The sequence below is a fragment of the Ooceraea biroi genome, chromosome 6 (genome assembly GCF_003672135.1).
Source record: "Ooceraea biroi isolate clonal line C1 chromosome 6, Obir_v5.4, whole genome shotgun sequence".
NCBI classification, from domain to species: Eukaryota; Metazoa; Arthropoda; class Insecta; order Hymenoptera; family Formicidae; genus Ooceraea; species Ooceraea biroi.
In genome coordinates this window covers 13998546-14021968 of record NC_039511.1, presented here as the reverse complement: position 1 = coordinate 14021968, position 23423 = coordinate 13998546, and the positions used below count along the sequence as shown (strand labels likewise).

The window sequence follows — 23423 nt, the reverse complement described above, 5'->3', positions numbered from 1 at the left end:
AAGATATTAGACGCTCTAATGATGCTCGTTGTTTAAAAAGTTATTAACAAAATATAAGAAATTAAAGTTTAACAATTGTAACATGTTTTCAATAAATGTAATATAGCAATAAAAAAGGTACAATAGAAAACAAAATAATTGTTTGAGAGAAGGCACGTATTCAATTTATCGCGTTTTAAATAAATGATTTATTGCGAAAGTACACAGTTATGAATTTATTTGTTGATTATATTATAATGCATTAATACAAGCACATAGGAGATAAACTAGTGACGGAAGCGAGATGTAAAATTGATTAATAAGCATTAATGAGCATAAATAAACAGTTTTGTCGATAATTGCCTCAGTTACTCGCAAAAATCTCGAATGGCAAGCGCGTTTCTTCATTTCTCGCCCTATTTATTTTTTCTCAGACTTAAATGAGTTATCACCGTCGGAACTTTCGAGTTATCCTAATGAGTAGAAATGCCAATAAACCAACGGGTCTTCGAGTCCCGAGAGTGAAATCCTTACGTCTTATTTTTAAACGGGGAGTACGTTGACAAATTTACGCAGAGATCACATCCGCGCCGTAAATGGAACACCACACAAATACTTTCGTCGCTGCGTTTTAAAGACGCTTAAATATAATGGAACATCGATATTTCAAGTCGTCCAATGTCAACGCTCATCACTGTTTTTAAAAATATTGGTATTTTACATATACGGATTTTATAATATAACGCAACACAGGACAAGTAGAATTTCAGAAATCAATAGAATTTAAATCTATTTATGTTGAGGGAATTATCCCAAATAACAGAGTTACGTGGATTGCAAAATAACGATACTTTATTCGAACTGTGATATTAAATCAGAATACATGTGATAGACACGAAGGTGGACGATCGACTGACTGACTCAGTTCACTCAGTAACAGTTTTTTGTATGCTTTTTTATAAACAACGTTCCTTTTTATGTAACTATGTAAAACACTTGCATACAATTATCAGTGTCGCTCAATATTACATTTCACGTAACAGTTGCATACAATTAACAGTGTCACTCATTTTATTTCGAGCGGAGCCTTTTTCTATTTATTTTTCTTAATAATTTAAACTATATAATAAATTTAAAAAAACAAGAAAATAAAAAAGTTTTTAATTTTTAGAAATTAAGGGATTTTAATTTTTAGTATTATTACAAGAAATAATTATATAGAAATAAGTAAGAAAAGCAAAATAAAGTTATTTATGATTTACAAAACACACAATATTGTGTGTAATATTCCACGGATAAATTTTAAGATTTAATATTGCCACAATATCTCAAAAACGTACATCGAAACAAGCATTTTTTTGCTAGCGGTATGCCAGCAGAGCACGAGCTTTTTTCAAAATAAAGATTTACCCGCTCGGGTAAAGGCATGAAGAAAAGGACAACGAGGATAAAAGAAAGGAGAAGAAGAAGAAAGCGCAATAAGAAAAATTGCGGTCGATGTCATAGAAACAGACAAAGCCATAAAACAAACGGTCAGACATCGCGCCTCTTTCTCGCGCATCTAATTCTGTCTTGTCACCTTGGCCGGTTCTTGGTCATGTATTTTCGTAGCATGTGTCCCTTAACTTAAGTGTCTTATCTACGCATTAAAGACTGGCTTGGATTACTGGCTCTTTGGTCATGTACTTGACACTTAAATTTTTATATTTATTATATTATAGGCACGCGCACATGTGTGATTTATATAAAAATAAATCCACGCTAGATATAAAAAGTTGAGCTAAACTACAGTTAAAAACACGATGTGGACCGCAATACGAGTCTAATCATGGCATTAAATGTAACTATCGTTCAGTTAAGCTCAGTTTAAGTTCAATTTTTTGAAACTGGGAAACTTAAGATTTTAGATTTTTTAAATTTTGAATTTGAATCCTAGATATTAAATTGTAAGTATTTTGTTAATAATTAAATGTCTTGTCTTGCATATCCCTGAGACGATTTGTAGATACGCGCTCGTAGATAAAAAATTGCTCGATGCAGAGATTCTGACATTCCACCTGGTTCATTTCGCTTTTGCGGATACATCGGCCGGCTTTGAAGGTTCTCCACCTGGCGATTTTGCCCTCGAGAATTTTTACCTTGTAGAATTCACGAAACGCTTTTATGTACCGCAGATTCATTGAAATGCAACTCGCGTCTTCCGATTTGATCTATCAGTTTGCCTCCTTGTTCTTCTCCCGCCTTCCATTCCGCTTTTCATTATTAGAGTGCCCTTCTATAAACCACTAATCTGCTCTCGATTGATCCTTTCCAATCAATCTGCCGTTTTCGCGACTGTGTAGCGAATAAAAGCAACGACAAATGTACCTAACAAAATATAGCATGATAATGTCGGACGTATTTAAAATGAAAAAGGAATCTTTTTCTCTGAGAGATTTATAATTTTCGAATAAAAAATATTATAAAATAAAAAGATGATGCTTGGAAAAATGTCTAAATTCCTGATTTCTTGAAATTTTCCTGAAGTCTGTTCAACACGAGTCCGATTGAACGCTACATGACTATTGTAATTTTCGCACGTGTCTACAACATAACTGCGGCACGCGTACGGTCGAAAAATATCTGTATCTCGGAAGATTGAAGGAGAGAAGCGAACCGCATAACGCGAACCATGTTGAGACCATCATTGACAACATGAAGGCGAACCATATGGTCAATATGCGTTAAGGGGGGAGCCTGCTTTAGAACGTTGAAAATAAGGTATAATTTTACGAATTGTTTTTGGAGAAACTATACAGCGGATCATCATAAAACTTTGATGCATTTATTAGTACATGTTTAAAGATAAAAAAATTATTTTTTGATTTGAATATATCGCCTGTAGAGGTCGTCCTGGAGGCATTGTAAGTAAATTGGTGAGCATTCTCCTGCCTCCAAATTTCATCCAAACTGAAAAATTGAAATATTTTCTCGTTATTTATGAATTCCCATCGTCGATGAACCTTTAATATTCATAAAAACATTAAGTTAAACAATTATTTTTGCATGAAAAAGTTCAAAAACTTTGCCTAAAAATCGTACTTTTGTGTTCTAAGCTCCACCATTTTGGCACTTTTCAACTTTTTTCTTCTCTCTTTGGTTCATCGACGATGGGCATTCATAAATAACGAGAATATATTTCAATTTTTTAGTTTAGACGAAATTTGGAGGCAGGAGAATGCTCACCAATTTGCAATGCCGGCGACGCGGCTGCACTAAGATTTCTCCAGGACGACCTCTACAAGCGATATATTCAAATCAAAAAATAATTTTTTTTATCTTTAAACATGTACTAATAAATGCATAAAAGTTTTATAATGATCCGCTGTATAGTTTTTCCAAAAACAATTCGTAAAATATACCTTATTTTCAGCGTTCTAAAGCAGGCTCCCCCCTTAAACGTCTGCCGCGTAAACGTTTAATGTTCCGCCAGGATATATGGACATTCCGTATTTATTTCGAATACGTTCCATCGGCCGTTTTTATGTCAACGTAAATCACGCCCGTGTTCGGCTTTATTCACACCCGCTCACCTGCAACGAGCCATCGCAGATTCTTCTTTCGATCTTTTAGGAGATTCTATCTGGCTAAAGATGGTCTAATCTTAAAAAATCTATGAAAATCATAAATATTATACTAAAATTGTTTTTATTTTCCCATTCAGAGAAAATCTATTAATGGTTATTGCAATTTAAATTTAAAAAAAACGTCAAAAGAAATCAAAATAAGAATTTACAATTTGTTAACTCTTGTTATCTGAAATTAATCGATTTAAATACAATGATTACACGCAAAACTAAGATATCAAATTATAATATCGGATATACTAGTCAAAGTATCGTCGTTTTTTTGCATAGCAAATAATGGCGCGGTTAAGAAATTAATTTATGGAAAAGACATTTTGTAGTACGTCCCATATGAACTGAGGAATTCGAAGAAAGAGATGGGGGATTGCAGACATCGTCCCGAGCGCGGCGTCCACGTGTCGTCTAGAAAGCAGTGACGTTATTGATCAGCTTCTTCGACGGGTGGCGATCACCTGCTCGATTGTTAGTACATTCTGCGTTTTGGTAGCCATGGAATTGACACTGTCAACAAGTATGCCGCCGCTGAAGCAATGAGCGACAGTAATATATGCGTGCAAGTGGCCCATTCACGGCAACACCTGTACATTCTGACATTGGCGAATACAAAGATGGATGCATCATCATCATGGAACAGATTATAGACACACATTCTGTACACACTCGCGATAACGCACACCTTTTTATTTTCTTACAGAAAACAGCAATGGACTTACGTCAAGAAAAGAGAAATACAAAATATTTGTTTCTCGCAAAAACCTAATCAAACAAGAGACGTTACGCAAAATTAAAATTACGATAAGAAAGCCAAATCAAGAGAAAAAAGCTATTTTGAGATATATGCATTTTATTAGCGCTATCGAATATACAAAATATACTTTAACAAAGATATCACCACTCGTGAGAAGATAGAGCAGATCGAGTTATGCGTGCGCGTGTGTATGTATGTGTATCTTGAAATTAAATATAAAAGATTCTAATATACATGTTTTATTCAGAATTGAGCGAACTTAGAAAAAGATTTTCATAAATTAAAAAATTCACGATTTTTTCCATTTTTTATGAAATACTTTCAGATATTTGAAGAAAAAGGAAGAAATTCCCTGATATATTTACCTGACGTTTCATCTTATTATCAGGAATGGTAGAGACACGAGGTAAAGGTAATGAAGGAACGAAAACATCCCGGAAGAGGATGAAAATTTTTATTTAACGTTTACGAGCCGATTCACAGCCGATTAAATAAAAAAACGTTTAACAGCGTTGCGGAAGGACTCAGCCCCAAGAAAGGACGCTTTAATATCCGCTTATGACGGCTATGTTTCACAGCCTGAGACACTCGGCCCCATTCCGCCCCATCAACCCCCATAGTGCGTTTAATTTACGTGTTTTCGCGAGTTATTCGGCCTCCCATCCCTACGCGGTTCTCGTCGAAGAGGGTCGGTCGTCATGACAACGCCGGGCACCCTGGCGTCCAATCATAGGGCGCCTACGCCACGTCGACATCAGCTCTACGAGGACGAGAGGGACGATAATAATTGATAGGGAAGGAAGGGCGCCATTGGGATGGTTAAGGGGATGTGAGAGTCGGCGGTTTCGACATGGAGCGGGGAGTCAAATCGACAATCGAAAAGTTCTGTACTTGGTCGCTTCGCTCGCCACTACTCAGAAGTTCATTGCAGGATAAAAATAAAGAAGATTTAGGAGTAATATTCTGACAGTATTCTACAAAATCGAAATTGCAAATTTGAAACCGTAGAAGTGTAGACGCATTAAAAGGCGAAAGCTCCAAATGTTTGGATAATTCAAGAAGCAAAGCTTTATGATTTTATCGATTTTATTTAAAAATAATAAAAAGTATTCAAGAATTCAAAACCCCTCATATTTCTAAAAATTTAGAACTCGAAAAAGCTGAGGGATCAAATCTTTACATGCAATTAAGTGTGCGATAAAAATACATCTTTTTACATTTAAGAGAAATATTCGTCCGAAATGTTCAGAACTACTAATTTTGTTTATTTTAAAACTAATTTTCTGAAGAAAGAAACAACAAGGAAGAATTAACATGTACATCTAAATTCTTAAATATATTCTCTTTACGTTTTATAGTACTTGTTGACAATCTTCACATTTACCAATCCAAACATCCAAGAAAAATCCGAGTATTCGATCATCGACCATCAGAATCCGACTTCGGAAGAGGCTCGTGGCTTTCACGTGGTACTTACGCTATGTGACGCTCAAATTCCGGTGACTTATAGTGTCACTCGCTAAGTTCCGTCGGACCTAACGACAATTTCCTGTCCATTGCCAGCAATGATGAATATTTCAGATACGTACGTACCAGGCGACATATAATACGGCTGCCTCCCGAACCATCGCGCAGTCCGGTATGCACGAGAGATGACCATATAAACGAAGCTTACCTCGTCTATCTCGCTTCTTAGTGCTTGGTCCCATAACGTATGCTTTACGAGACAGATATACTCCAGTTATGATCCGGTGAAGTATCCCTTTACATCTTACCGTAGCAATATACATATAGAAACAAGGAGACTGTAAAATTTTCGAAGTTTGCAAATAATTTGATTAATTACTTAACTTGTGAAAGAGTATATTAACAGATGATTAATTTTTATAGATTTTTATAGATTTCAATATCTTAAAAAGTTTTGGCGATTTAATAAACGAAAACATAAAGCAATAAATATAAAATTATGCAACTCAAATTAAAAATTTTTTAATTAATCTATTATCTTTCGAAGTTTTTCATTTTACCCCAAAAGGCAATAAGTTTTTCATTTTATTTTTGAATTACTCGATATTTTGCGTCTTAAGTGCGTCAAAAGTGTTTTCATCTTTGTGAAAAAGAGATGATGTGTAAAATCAATTGCTTATTGCAATCGCGAGTTTGTTTGTACAGTTGTTACTGTTAGTATAAAAACATGCGTCAAATTCCGCAGTAGTGCCAGCGCCAGAATTATTAAATTACGATCTACAAGTATCTTTGAGAAAAAGTCACAGTAATCATGTTCAAAGTACGTATTCCTCTTCTACTAAAGTACTGCATAGTATTTTAATTTTGAAAAATACGTAAGATACGTGAATGCGTGCGTGTGTGTGTGTGCGTGTGTGTGTGTTGTGATTGCGTATTCGTAAAACATTGACATAAAAAACTTGTGTTTTATTACATTTACAGAAATCTTTGACTCTTATTATGCTAGTTATTACTGCCATAATAATGATGGTGCAAGCCAGATCTGGGTACAATCCGAATGAGAAAGAAGTAGCAAAAACCCTTCGCTTCAAGCCCTGGTTTATTTAAATAAATAACTACTTGTTATCATTTAATCATGTTTAACATTTAAGACGAAGGTAGTAAACTTCTGTAAAATTAAAAAATACTTAAATTGTATACTGGAGAAATTGTATTTTCAAAATTTATGCAATTTTAAGTTATAATATTACTATTATGTAAATGTCATTACTCATGTTATAAAATAAATTTTATATTCTGGTTTATATAGATATTTTTATTGTTACGTAAACATAATGAAATATAAGATGCTTTTCTTATTTCTACATCAGATATTACGTAAATGTTTGTGTCTGTGTTAATGTATATCAAAAAAATCTCCAAAATAATTTTAAAAGTTCAAATTGATATTAATGATTTAGAATTATTTATATGAATTCATATGTCTGATTATCTGTATATCAGAGCGCGCAAATCAATGTCAACACACAAACTTTCATTCAGAACATCGAAATTTTAAGGACATCGGACATACGGTAGTCGCGACATTGTATGCATATCAGACAGCTGGGCAATGAAAATTTACCCTTGTATTTGCACAATGATTTACATGGACTTCCGATGCATTTGTTAGACGAATTCTTGGCTGTTGACAGCGCCTACTGCGAAATAATAATTTTAAGAAAGATAAGAAAGAACTTACACATGTTAGTCAAAAATCAGCACTCATATAAAATTGCGTATTAAATTTGTATATTACGTTAGTTACGTATTAAAGGTAAAACTTACTTACACTTTATTGTAACATTTATGTACATATATTTTAATAAAAACATAAGAATTAAAAATGAATTTAAATAAACATAAAAAATTGAGAAATAATTTAAAATCCTATTTAAAACTTTTTTCTATAGAATATGTGAGAGAAAAGTTGTCTCTCTCTCTCTCTCTCTCTCTCTTATTGTTAGTTTACAAGAATTATAAGATATAATCTTGACTTTAAAATAATTATAACGTTTTAAAAATGTTATAAATAAAAAATTCTCAAGAATTTCGTAATATCGACGATCGATCGAAAACAAAATCGTAGGAGGGGTGCCCTATTCGATAATTTTACCGTGTCATCATCAAAACAATCCTTGCAAGATATGGTTAATTAACTTAATAACTTTATCAGTGACTACCAGATTTCGATTCTTAAAAAAGAAAGCCCGTCGATCGTAGTGGACTACTTCTATTTCTGGTGAATGTTCGAATCATGCTTTTTAATTTCCCAATGATACTGATCGAAACAAAGAGATTCATTGCAATCATCTTCGATCTATTGTGAAAAGGTATCCTACCTGACAGGTAGCAATGTTGAACGAGAGTCAAAGGATTGAAAGAAGAGGGATTTTCTGTCAACATGATCGATTGTATCTTCATGTTTCATCTATGTCTACATCTATGTCAACTACGAAAGATAGCCGAATGTTCTGTTCTATCTTCTGTATAATCGACTGCATTAAAGTCGTCCGGTTTCGGCTGTTGACCTTTGATAGACAGTTGAAATCTAATATCTTTATGCCTTTGTCTTCTCCTAAATATATTGATATTATATAAGAAGCAACATTAAATATCTTAAGTAATGGAGATTTTGGCAAGGCTCCCCTATGTAGAAAGAAAATTAATATTCATATTCACGATCGTACCATTTGTTGCCGGTATAATATCGACATGACATGATTCGACCCCCCCATATTATCCCAGTATATTGCGATAAAGGGGAAGCTCAGCCATAGCGGGTATTTAATTACCGCAAACTGAGGGATGACGATCAAGTGTTTTATTACTGTGCTAATATCTCGGCGCTTCTAATATTTTTATTATTATAGATTGTTCGTAAAATAATGTTGTATTTTTAAAAAAAGTTTAAAGAACAAAATATTTATATAGCAGGTGAATGGGCTTTGTCATAATACGATTTCTCAACAAGTTAGTCATAATAAAACTAAAACTACAAACACGAAATTATCTCGTGTATAATAGATTCGGCAGAGTAACGTAGTTCACAAAATCACGTTCCAAGCTATAAGCGCGGTACATGCACGTATACACGCATACTCGCACGTATTTACGCATCAAGAAAATACGCACAAAAAAGAATGGATTATTAACTATATATTATAGTAAACTGAATGCTATGTGTAATTATAGACTGTTATGTGATTAATGTTAATTTTATTTGGTTAGTTAATGAATAAATAAATTAATAAATTACATAAGACGATTATAAGAAAATAAAATTATATTATAATCATCGGAAAATTAAATTACTTTATATAAAATATGGCTTTAATTTTCTCTATATATTGCCTAGAGTCCTCGACTATTGAAAATCCTTTAAACACGCAAATGAAAAAGTTCTAGCTCTTAGAAATTTTTTTCTTTTCCGAGTAGTTCTGAGACTTTTATATTGTTAATTGGCATATTGTCAAGATTTCTCGACTATTGCAAATCCTTTAGATTTAGAAATGAAAAAGTTATCGAGCTTAAAAGATTTTTCTTTTCCGAGGAATTCTGTAATATTTATATTGTTAGTTGGTATATGTCAAAAAATTAGTTTATATTTAGAGAAATTGAAAAATTATGAAAAAAGTTGGTTTAAAATCAATTTTGACATAATTGTTTAACATTATATATAAGAAATCAACGTATCTTAAATAACTTTCAAAAGAAAACATAAACCAGGAAGCTTGACAGTTGGTGCTCTTCACATGGGTCTCACATGGGTCGTGGTTTCCTACATGTAGTTTTTCCGCGTCTAGCGAACATATGCATGATTGCGTAAGAAAGCACAAGTATCATACGAATAGTACAAAAAGCAGAACAGACTGATTTATGTACGCTGCTGGAACGATGTCCCCACTAATGTCGACAACATTATTTTGCCGAACAAAACATGATCATCTATAGAACACGGCTGATATTATAATTTAGGAAAGAGGGGAGGTATAGTTCTGTAGTCTCATCTCAATATCAGATAAAATTGTATAAACTATTTTACATGTTAAAGATGTATGATATTTTTTGGTTAAATTAGGATTAACTAATTTTTTTATCAAGTAAAGTCTTTTTGCAAAAGTCTTTATTTTGATATGATCTTACATAGTTAAATTAAAGTTGATTAAAACTCAATAAAAATTTGTGGTAACAGTAATAACTTACAAAACACCATCCATCCTGAAACAGACGTGAGCTACACGAACAACATATGTTTTACACATGAAAACGCGCGCGCATCTATCATCTGCACGTTTCCTACTCTCGCGGTTGTTGAGGAGTGAGGAAGTTAATTGCTCGTTTTCTCATCTCGTTAGCGTTACTTCCGCTTGCGCCGAGAAAACAAATGCGTAAACAAGGCCACGTGTTACGAGCTTAAATTAATGTCTTCGCGTTATTACGCTGCACAACATCGGTTCTTTCTTTAGAAAAGCACGAAGAAACAAATTCAACCGACCTATACCTATTTAATTACATTTGAGAGGAAATGTAATGTGATCGAAAAAGAACGATGTCTCCAGCATCGCAATTTTAATAGCGCACTTGAAACTTATTATAACAATTTGCTTACCTGCATCTTTCGAGAAGCGACATGGAAACCTATAGTTGAATACAAGAAGTAGATTAAACTTTCTATTCTTATTATGCGCTCGATTAACTTCCTCGCCTGAAGCACTACGAAATTCAATGGTGGGTAATTAAGTCACGTGGGCGTAACGAACAAATGAACGCAAAATGTTTCGATAAAATTATTTTAAATTATTTTAAATGAAATAATAAAAAATTATTTTAAAAAACTCCAATTAATTAAAATTAATAATACAAATATGTAAAGAAAATATACGTGCGATGAATATCCACTTCTAATTACACGAATATAAATCAACCAAAGCAGGAAAAGTTAGAAAATCAATAAAATAAAAAAAAACTAAAAACGCAGAAATTTAAAGTTTGTAACTAAAACGCTGACTTAGCTTTGAAAGAAATTAATATCGACAATAAGTAGAAAAACAAATAATGTGGCATGTGAATTATTTATTTAACAATTAGGCAGGCGAATAACATGAAATGGATACGGTGTGCTTAATGTAAGCGTACAATTACACCGGATAGATACTGAAGAATGACATAGCGAGTGATTTGAGAGATGAAGAAACAAGACGTACAGCTGGGAATATGCAAAGAATAATAGTTGACTTGTCGAATAATAACTATTTTAATTCGCTCTAACTCGGAAGATTTCAAAATATTTGCGGTGTTCATTGTTTATGATACATTAATAATAATAATAATAATAATAATAATAATAAAGTAATACTAATAATAAATATATACATATACATACGGGGTGTCTGACGTTAGGCGAAAATCCTCTCGCCCACAGGTAGATCTCGTCAAACTGAATTAAAAAGTCCTGTACCATTTTGCAAACCACGTAAAATTTCGAGTAATTAAGTAAAGAAAGTTCGCTGATTCAGCGGACGCGATTGGCAGCGAGGGAAGTAGGCATGAATGAATAACGTAAAAAACGGCCAGCCGCGCGCGCGACGCGAGCGTATTTCTTAGAAGAACGCGATAGCGGCGAGCATCGGATTACAGCGGCAGGCGAGACGACGCGTGGACAATAATTTCTCAGCGTCTCATTCACGCGCTCGTGTTGCCGAGAAAGTGTGTCGTATTTCTTGGAAGCGTCGTCTCGCCTGCCGCTGTGACCCGATACTCGCTGCTATCGCGTCCGCGCGTGGCTAGCCGGTTTTTACGTTATTCATTCATACTTCCCTCGCGTCCGCTGAATTAGCGAACTTTCTTTACTTAATTACTCGAAATTTTACGTGGTTGTTTGGAAAACGGTACAGGACTTTTAATTCAGTTTGACGAGATCCACCTGTGAGCGAGAGGTTTTTCGCCTTATGTCGGACACCCTGTATACACGCGCGCGTACGTGTATGTATGTGCGCGTGTGCGTATACAGAGTGAGGAAAATATGTCGGAATCCTTAAATATTTGGAAAACAAGCATTAAAAAAATGTTTTAAATAGATATTGTAAAGTGCAAAGTGGTGCAAATTTAATGATATTAACAATTTGATCTTGGGTTGCGTTACCAAAGTTAGTTCAAAGTCACATTGGATCTTATAAATAAAGCCCATTTTTTGGTTCCTGAATTTGATAACTGCTGTCAAGAGCTTTTTAAAGCATTATGATATTTATTTCCATTGAGATTCATGTGAGTTATGGATTTTAAAAGTTAATTTACACTAGCATTAGCTTTATTCAAGGTATATCACACATAGTTATATATTTACATCTCTTTGTCTGTACATATGCATCTTTCGTTTGGGACATTATTTTCTAAATTGCGTTGTTTTTTGATATTCAAAGGTTTCGAAACATTTTTCGCACTCTGTATATACAAGATGTCCAATAATAAAGGTACCAACGCTTGTGAAAGGGTAGAACGAATAGAGCTGAACAGAAAAGTCCTATACTGTTATGCGATCTTCGCGATAATTATATTCGCGAAATATTAATTAAAGAATATTGCGAAACGATTTAAGACTTTTTTATTCACTCAATCCGTTTTACTTCTTCACAAACGTTGGTACATTTATTACCAAACACCCTATATATGGCAAGATCATTGGTCAATAAATACTTTATTTAAGTTTGTAGTTTGCTAAATTTGCCAAATAATATTTTACTAATTCAGCGCAGTGTCTCGATTTTCTCGAAAATCCTTTCTTTTGTACTCTTAAATAAATTCTTCAATAACTCATGAGTTCTTCATTTACACATTATATTCTATAAATTAATTAACCCATGATAAGCATTTTATAAAAAAACAAAAAATCGAGAATACGTATTAATTATTTGGAAAATATAGTGTCTTGACGGTCTAGATCGCACTACGTTATTGTACCAGCTGAAGACAATTCTCAATAGTATTTTTACGGCTAATGTTTCTTTAATGTCGAACAGCAGTCACTATGAAGGTAATAGTTCGCGCATTCGTCTCTAATACTATATATGAGTTTCTTTACGCTAATAGTGGATCCTTAAAAGATCCTTATAATCCTTAAAAGAGTAGGTAACACTATGTACACGCCAACAACAAGCGTTCGGTCATCACGATTGCTCAATAAAGTTCCTCGTTTGCCTTTCGGTTGGCATTTTTACGACCTAATCATGTTCTTGAGTTTTTCATTGATCAAGACACAAGAGTCGTTTAGTCGTTCTCCGGTTTTAAAAAAACTGTATTCATCATGTCGATCTTCACCGCTCGTTCCTAGAACCAGTACAGATCCTTGGAGTCCTGGACCTGAGACTCGAGTCCTGCAACACGGAACAAAAAAAAATCTATTAAATATATCCATAGCACTCCCTCTGTTAATATTTCTAAAATTTTTATCTGTATTTGGATTTTTTCTTTTTTCGTTAAAATGAGATTAGATGTCATGCCTCGCACTATCGATAAGTCCAATCCTACATTCGAATTGTTGTCCATATAGTCGAAATTCAAATCTTATTGGGCTGTAATAAAATATTTAAGCCAATACTTATCAGCTTTTCATATGCTAAAATGTTCTTTCAAGTGGTCCTTCAAGAAGAACGTTACCAACTAAAGTATCCACTTTACAGAAAAACTTCTGATATTCTAAATGAAACATTTGTAAATATTGCATAAGCGAATGATTGTTTCTAACTGGTTTTTAATTTAAAAGACATCTTTTGTCATTGCTTTGAAATTATTTATTGATCATGCCGCGTAATGAAAGGAAAGATAACGAATGATGACGAATGGGAGGGTGGAGAACTGGTGATGGCACCCGCTGAGCAACACGGACGTACAAACGGATAAATGGATGGACAGATAGACAGATAGGACCCGATGTCACGAGACCGGTCAGTTAAGATCTCATGTTCTTTATGGTCGAATTTATATCTCGATGTACCAAAAACCAGATCGACAGATCATCGTCGTCTGATACAGCATCTTCAAATGATCAAAAAAAGCGCGGTGATATCACATATTCGTTACCTAGTTTAATGGAATAAAAATTGCGGGGCATTTCAATACGTGCAAGATATTGTTCGTTAAGATCACTTGTCTTTGTTTAAAAGTAGATCCACAATTTCATAATTATTTCTAAACAATTAAATAAAAGAACAGTATATAACAATTGAAGAGGTTTAATGCTAATGTAGACTTTTCAATTATTTCTTTAACATTTCTTAATCAGATCTAGCGAGCCATGAGTTCGCGATTATCGCTTAATAAATCGACAGTTTAGCATCCTAAATTGCCAGCATATGATACGGGATATTGAGTTTATATCCACTAACATGCACGTGTCGACACGTGAACATATCTGCCTCAAAGTCAGCAACGTGCGACCCATCATGTGCCGCCATGTAGCGCGTGTACGATACATATGTGTACGTACACATGTATGTAGGTGAGAATACAAAAGATTTGATCATATAAGTGATACTCGACGTTGCGTGGAACGTGAAGTATTATTCGATCACTGAGCTGGAAAATGATCGAGAAAGACATCAGCACGGGATAGGAAAAAAATACAGTTGTCATCAGGACAGATCGACTATTACATAGAAATACATATGCAGTAACTTAATTACTTGAAATTAAAACAAAATTATATAGAAGTTTAAATTTTTAATTACCGATTGTAAGATATAAAATCAGGAATAATCGTGATAACCCGTCAAACAATTAATTACATAATACTACGTTTATAAGCTAAAGTGCGATTAATGTTATTTAAACGCAAATAAAATAAAATATTATACATTGTATGAGAATTATATTTTATAAACTGTTTGTCTTTAGTAATTACTTCCTCAAATTTAAATGATGATTACTACCTTAATTTACATAAAATGTAGTTATCTGAGATTACATTTTTAGCACGCGTCACGTAGCAGAGAAATTCTTGGCAATTTCTGGAAAATGTTTCGTTTTACCAGTTTTCCTGGAGTTGTACGTCTCGCTTCTTTGTCGATAGGACTAAAGGGAATTCCTTCACGCGGAATTTCAGTACTCTTTGATATCGCGATATTGAATGCTGGAATATTCATAACAGGTGCGTCCATCCATAACTTTGTGTTCGCCGATTTGTGTGTGTTTGAGGTTTCAAATGGAAACAACCCATCATACAGTTCTTAGAAATATGATAAACGTAGTACGCAATTCGTTTTTGAAGATATTGCTTTCTATCAAAACATGAAAAATACAAATACTAAATAATATTAACATTAATTTGACATTCGTCATTTTATTATCTTATCTTATATACAGGGTGTCCCGGGTTTTAACCGACAAACTGCGGGCGCATATTCTAATAGTGGAAATAAGAAAAAATTCTTATATCGAGTTTGCTTAGAAATGCTTTATTACAAAGTTATAAACCAATATTGAAAAGAAATATGAGATAAGTAACAACGGATTTTTTCACAAAAATATAAATTATCTACGCAATGATTTAGTGACGCATTTCAAAATGTTGTCCTTGCACATCGATACAAGCTAGACATCGACGTAGTACAGAATTCGTTACAGTACGACATTCCTGAAAATTTTGTTGCACCTCAGTAACTGAATTAGTAATTCGTTGCTTTAAATCTATCTGGTACTCTCCTGTTAGGAAATCTACGTTGATACTCTCGTACGGCAGCTCGTGCATTTCCGTCACAGAATCCGTACACGAAATGAATATCGGTGTATTCCTCATTTGAAAACACTTTTGGCATTCTGATAGTAATTGCTAGTTGACACGACGATTGAAATCTAACAGCTACTGTTGTGAAAGTAACAATCATACTGAATCGTTTCAACATAGTGAACATGAATACACGTGAATACACGTAACATAAACATCTTCGGCCTTCCAAATTCTACACTATGTTCCGTTGTTACTTATCTCATATTTCTTTTCAATATTGGTTTATAACTTTGTAATAAAGCATTTCTAAGCAAACTCGATATAAGAATTTTTTCTTATTTCCACTAGTAGAATATGCTCCCGCAGTTTGTCGGTTAAAACCCGGGACACCCTGTATAATTTCAAAACGAGCAAAAATATATCTATGTTTGCTTACGAGATTGCGTATTTCTTCTAATTCGAAGTGGATCGTGGATTTCATCCTAACAATGAATAAAGACTCATCGGAAAAGGCAATAGTCTAATATGATTACCGTAATGATCTGTGTGATATCGCGCGCATATCAATCTTTCGTATAAAAGTCCTAAAGTGAAACGCTGACGTATAATCCTCGTGGGAGGATGTACTAATTCAATATGTCCTGCCACACCGCAAATGCCGAATAATACACCAAATAAGTGTCACCGGCTGGGACGATTTATGCGGACCGCATACGAACGCGTTTTCGCCGATGGATACATGAAGTACGAGGGTAACTTACTACTACGTAAGTGATACGCGAGGGTATTCGGAAAATAGCGAGGTAAAGGGTCTTTTGGCAAATGGTGTGTCACGAATAAAACTCAAACAATATTACCCTATGTTTACCGTATCATCTCGAAGTTATCCTGTAGTGTTTACATACTATGTGACATGAGAGTAGTTCGATTCTAAAGCGACATTTTAATGGCGAAGTGTGTCAACTTACCAATCTTATTACAATTAATCCTTAAATGATAATAGTAATCAATAGGAGAAGCATCTATTTTCAAAATTTTAACAAGGGAACAAGAACTCCTTTTCGCACAATAGTTTTGTAACATCATTAAAATGATGACTATCCGTTTAAACTCAAGAAAAATGTCAAACGAATGTTTTGTTTTTGATATACGAGCAGCTTCCAGTTTCATTTTCATTATTATTTCATATAGATGTAGTTTGAAGTGAAGATAGGCTTCGACGTTTGCAATATTGCGCCCGGCACGCATCAATGATCCGGGAGATTGGGAAGATTTAATTTGTAATTAATAGTCATTTCATCGGTGCATACAAGTTCGAGAGGGATGCCGGTCGACCGGGCTTATAACGAGTTCAAGTATATTGGATTCCAGACAGTGAGGGGTCTGACCCTTCCCACCATTGATAAGGGTCATCACAATGCTCATCCCTTGTGTGCATCACCCATCGGTGAAGGGATAGCAAGGGTCGAGTTCTCACTTTTTGCAGAGAGAGGGTGTTCGATTTAATTTAATCTGGATGCCCTTATTTCTCTGAGCATTGAACGCATTCTTTAGGCGGTCGCACGAGGAAGGTCATTATCTTCATTTTACATTTGGTGTAGCGAAAAAAATAAGAAGTTCAAAGAACAAAAAGACAAAAGTTAAAAAAACGAATAATTCAAGCTTCAATAATTCAATCTTAACTCGATACGTCTAGATCAAGATAAGAAAAGTTTGCGTTTCTCCATCCCCTAAATATTAAGTGTGCAAATTAATTTATGCTTTTTTAAAGAAATATTTTCTTAAGGAGCTATTTAGTTCTTCGTGCAGAAATATTTGTCGAGGAGAATTTAATATCATCACATAAGATTAGTCGATAAACTATATCGATATTTCAGTGACTTTGTAAAAACCAAGACCCTTATTTAAAATTACAAATCGATCGTTTTCTTTTATGTTTTCCCGTTTGCTTATGATAATGTTGCGCACAATGAATATTAAATGTTTGTCCATTATTTCTACAATATCTAGAGATCTATTTCACGCTTTGACGAATATAAAATTTAAAAAAAGATACAGAAATACTGAGAGTTACATCGAAAGATTAAACTGAATCTGCGGCAAAAAAGACGAAGACGATACGAATCTCGCGTGTTCGCCAACACGGCGACTCTAGTTTGCTTCACTCGTTGGCGAAGCAACCGAGTTCGAGAGGATCGATATAACCAGCAGCTGCTCGACCACTCCCTCTGTTCACAAACTGACCAATCGAGGATGACTGGCCATCCCCGGCTAGTCCGACTCTCTGTTTTCCCTTCTTCTCGTACAACGGTGAATTACGTGACGTCATTGTACGACGCCATTTTCGAGACGCGTGCCAGAAAGCATACGTGAGCACCGATGGATTACGCCGCGCGAGAATGTGCTATGAAGAATGTCCCACATTCGAAAAGAAATTCATTACGATCTTAGGGATCGCACTTTAAGCTCCTCAGTTAAATTCAAGTTTGCTGATTTCTGTGGATTAAATGGATTCTACAATTTTACAAATGTCTTACATTGAATTCTATGATCCTATTGCTGACTGGTCTTTACTTGGTTGTTTAGATACCATAAATTGGATTCTTTCCGTTTCTAGACTAAAAATTTCTAGATTAGTTTCTAGATTAAATTAAAAATGCAATTTTAATTTAATACATATTTAGAATAAAGTGATAAATACCGGATATGACGATCTTCAAATCTGTATAGCATTAGAATCTGATTCTTTACTTCTGTAAAGAATCAGATTCTAGGCAATATAAAAAATAATACAATATTAAATGTTCTTCGCCAATGTTTAATATGAACAATGAAAGATTATTCGACCATTGATTGGCAAGCTCACTTTATTTATTAATGTGACGTTTCGACCAAGGTTTCTGGTCCTTATCAAACCATGTGTAGATTACATTAATAGTTTCGTCAACAATATTTGAAATATGGACGCATTGTGGGCGCAAAAGTCGTTAATGTCAAACTGAAAACCAAACCACATATTCAATGAACTATTATAATATCTATAAACATTAAAATCCTGTACTTACAATTGCACGTCACTAATTAAAAACACAGTAAATCAATTCAGTTTTAAAACACTAAGTCGATTTGTAGAGTTCACAGCAACTAAACCTCATGGGACAACGGCTCACGTAATAATGATATCGCGTGGAGGAAAACATATTTTCAGGCTCGTCTAATGATCGAATCGTAAATACCAGGAAGGCTGTCAGTGTCCTTTTGTAGATTAACCGGTCTATCCTGCTTTTTAATAAAGTACATCTCGGCTATCTCTCTTCTTCTGTTGAATGCATCGCGATGTAAAACGTCAGGATCGGACCAATCAAACTCATGATTAAAAGTCAACCGATGTTTGCTGACCACCGACTGATCACTGACAACCTTCCTAACATCAGCCCTATGTTCCTTTGATAAAAAATAATGATATCAACAACTCAGAACTGCTCGTAAAATAATAAAGTTATTCGACGATTATGTCATTTTCAATTGAATTCTGATTTATTGTGCGGTATAATTGTTTCATTTAATGTACTTACGTATCGCCGTAATACTCGGGAGTTGCCGGCATATCGACAATGCATCAAAGGTGTCCTATAGTATCTTGACTGTGTCGAATGACAGCAGGGCGAGCTGTGCCCTGCTGTCAGGGCACTTCAATGTTTCAATGTGCTATTGCGAAATAATATTATAATAATTAATTAAATTAAAGCGATGTACATTAATAACTTCAATCTTCAATACGATTAACTTTGCAGACGCAAATGACAAAGTTTTTATGCAAATATGACTTCGCCAAAAAATTATTCTCTGCTAATTAAATAAAATTAGCTCTACTAATGATGGTATCAAATCGTTCTCCGGGTAATGTGACAGTTTCCCACGGAGAAAACAGCACTGGTATATCGCGGAATAAAATTCTTTTCATGGCGTGACGGACATACGCATAAAGAGACATCGCTATGTGAGGCGGACGCAAACGCGTCAGCCTCTAATTACGATTTATTTCTCTTAATCGCTGCGTAAACGGTAGCCGATTTATGCGGTTCGAGTTAATTTTACGCAATTATATAATTACCGTGCGCGGCGGCCATATCGCGAAGGCAGCGAACCTAATCGGTTCACGGAGTGGAGCGTCATAATGGCGGCACTTAAATTTAAAGGCACTTTGGCAACTTGGTGCGCACCGACACCGACACCCCTGTCGATTCAACCTTGCGCTCAGTTTCACCCGCCATTATCTGTCGTTTCTGAATTTGCTTTCAGCAAAATGCAGGCTTAACAGTCAATTCTTAAGAGTCGTGATCCTCGTGTTTAAGTCGAAGTCGATTCTCGCAAGTTAATAATATGATTAAAATGTACGCTAATCCTGATAATATCTATCTTCTGCATCATGCAATTTTTATCTGCATAGGTACTGGATCTAAGCCACAATTTTGGGTTTTTGAGAGCGAGCAGCATGGCCCTAAGTGGTCCCCCTTCCCCCTCAAATCTGTCCATGATTGAAATCTATGTACACACCTTCTTTTTAAACAGAGCATCAAATTTTTATAGCTTTTATTTTTATCTATCGAGAGCAAATAATGAAGAGGAACAGCAGAAGGTTGGGATGCATTTTATGGCATGATGTTCGGTCATGGTGTGTAGCAAAGTGAGAGTATAAAATCGATACTAGACTTCCTTTCCCTTCCCAGAATGAATGTCACTGTTTCCGCCCCTAGTTGCTATGTCTTTCGTCTAAGGAGACTTGAATTCAGTCAGCCTAAGATCTCAGCGGACATGGAAGTTAAATGAGATTCGAAGAATCTAAATTTTATGTGGAAGATTTATTTCTGGATTTAATTACAAAATGTAAGGAATGCAAAATAGAATCTAGAATTTCAGAGACATTTAGACTTCTAAAAGAATCAAATTGTCAAGGAATGTGAAAGCTGTATAAAATGAATTAACAAACAGAAGATGTAATATTCTTGCATATAAAATATGTTATTTTATTTTTGGAATTAGTTGATTATATGAATTTAACACATAAAGTTCAATTAAATTAAATTAATCGCAAGGAACACATGCGAAATTGTGTGACTGCATCAAGGTGAGCGGAAGGCGTGTAAAGTTGCATCAGGGTGCAGACAGATGGGAGTGGTCTTTGTAATCACGATGGGCGTGGTTTTTCGTGGCTTGCTACAGTGCAGTGCATCCCGTGAGGTACAGTTACGCTCGATCGGATTCTATCACTTTTACCGAGAAGTAAATTATTCGATCCGATTCATGATAAAATAAAAAATGTGAATAAATATTTGTTCCAAATCATATAAAAAATGATACAAATACTCGTGTATATTAAATCATTATGTATCATTCATATTTTATAGAAAAATGATTAGATTTACACTTGATTATTCTTGTTGCGATTGAATTGTGCTTTTGCATTATGCACATCGTAATTGTCAATCTGTTTTCGAGATAAACGTTTAATTGTAAAAGGTAAGAGGCATTTTGATATTAATTAAATCTATTTCAGCTATAAATTCTCTCTTCAGGGACTTTTCCTCGCAAAAAATTGGGTCAGATGGAAAGAAAGAGATGCCATTTTTCTATGACGCATAATTTAACGCTATTTTTCTGTTTCGCATAATTCACCGACAGAAGAGCGGCTTGTTCAAGAAATAAGGATGCGAACAGCGGGATCCTACCTGGCGGCAAGAGCAAAATGTTTTGCGGACGCTTTTTGTCCTGCGGATTTCGGTGAGTGAACGCCGAGCCAAAGGAAAGAGGACGCCGCATGGATCGCGGCTCCCATTAAGTCCTTATTAATTACGAGCATCTGAAAGACCGACCGATCTTTCTTGCACTACCTGCACGCCATTCCGCGGGCCGGGCACAGCTCGCCCTGCTGTCATTCGACACAGTCAAGATACTATAGGACACCTTTGATGCATTGTCGATATGCCGACAACTCCCGAGTATTACGGCGATACGTAAGTACATTAAATGAAACAATTATACCGCACAATAAATCAGAATTCAATTGAAAATGACATAATCGTCGAATAACTTTATTATTTTACGAGCAGTTCTGAGTTGTTGATATCATTATTTTTTATATTGCCTAGAGTTCTCTGTTATTGAAAATACCGTAAACTCAGAAATGAAAAAGTTCTACCCCTAGAAAATTTTTCTTTTTCCGAGGAATTCTGAGTTGATGATATCATTATTTTTTATATTGCCTAGAGTTCTCTGCTATTGAAAATACCGTAAATTCAGAAATGAAAAAGTTCTCGAGTTTAAAATTTTTTTCTTCTCAGAGGAGTTCTGAGTTGATGATATCATTATTTTTTATATTGCCTAGAGTTCTCTGTTATTGAAAATACCGTAAATTCAGAAATGAAAAAGTTCTCGAGTTTAAAATTTTTTTCTTCTCATAGGAGTTCTGAGTTGTTGATATCATTATTTTTTATATTGCCTAGAGTTCTCTGTTATTGAAAATACCGTAAACTCAGAAATGAAAAAATTCTACCCCTAGAAATTTTTCTTTTTCCGAGGAGTTCTGAGTTGATGGTATCATTATTTTTTATATTACCTAGAGTTCTCTGCTATTGAAAATACCGTAAATTCAGAAATGAAAAAGTTCTCGAGTTTAAAATTTTTTTCTTCTCATAGGAGTTCTGAGTTGTTGATATCATTATTTTTTATATTGCCTAGAGTTCTCTGTTATTGAAAATACCGTAAACTCAGAAATGAAAAAATTCTACCCCTAGAAATTTTTCTTTTTCCGAGGAGTTCTGAGTTGATAATAGCATTATTTTTTATATTGCCTAGAGTTCTCTGCTATTGAAAATACCGTAAACTCAGAAATGAAAAAGTTCTAGCCCTTATGTACAATAAGAAATTATTTAAAATAGATTATGAGTATTAATATTAAGAACCGTAATCAGTATTCTGGATATATAGTGTATGTACAATCAATCGAATAGGATTAAATTAGAATCAAACTTTTGTTTAATTTTATTTGCTTTGTTTAAATAATTTTATATTATCTATACGATGAAATTAATAATTAAAAATGTTATTTTTTTTATTGGATAACACATTGTTTTAATATCTAACCTTTCATTAAATTGCTAAAGTTAAATGCGATGGCTTCGCAATAGTTTCTCCAACGTGAATAATTGCTACATTGCTTATTAAACAGAAAATTGTTTCTTCTTATTTAAAAATCGTCGAACGAATTACACAAATTCTTATTAAATGAATATCAAGCTAATTTTTTATGACTTTTATTCGCCGTTGGTGAAACCAAACATGGAAAAGTCTACTTACTTACCGGAAAGGGGTGCATAATGACCATGAGGGTAGGGCGGCGCCGAAGAAGCGTCAACGAGAGACTGCGGCGGCGTCGCCGTCGTCCACTCTTTGTAGGACGCCGCGGCGTGCGCATGATGCGCCGCGTGGTGAGATGTGTGATGTCCAAGGCTGCGTGCACCACCCAGCAGAAGACCTCCGTAGCTCGCCGCCATATTGTGATGGTGGTACTCGTGCATAGTCCTAAAAAAAGAACAATTTGACCAATTGCAAAAAAGATGTTGCACAGGATGCGCGTATGAAAACGATACGCTCAATTAAAAAATGGAAAATAATTCTCAGGTCAAAAAGAATTAAGATTGAACTAATGACAGCAGAGATACATCGCATGAGACAGATGTCAGATAAAAATTAACGTCATATTCCTCAGCGTGCCTTACTTTGACCCTATATATATGATTAATGAAGCATAAAATCATCAGTAGTTGACGAAAATTTTATT

General features: G+C 34.6%; 1 protein-coding gene across 1 annotated transcript in view; it reads right to left on the bottom strand.

Moving 5' to 3' along the window:
* Positions 1-12094: 12094 nt before the first annotated feature.
* Positions 12095-23423, bottom strand: part of LOC105276728 (protein vestigial) — a 52556-nt gene continuing 41227 nt past the window's right edge. The window contains exons 5-6 of the mRNA XM_026970359.1: positions 22944-23164; positions 12095-13232 (exon numbers count right to left, since the gene is read on the bottom strand). Of these exons, the coding sequence (XP_026826160.1) occupies positions 13186-13232; positions 22944-23164 (268 nt within the window). The 3' untranslated portion in view covers positions 12095-13185. The remainder of the gene's footprint in view (positions 13233-22943; positions 23165-23423) is intronic.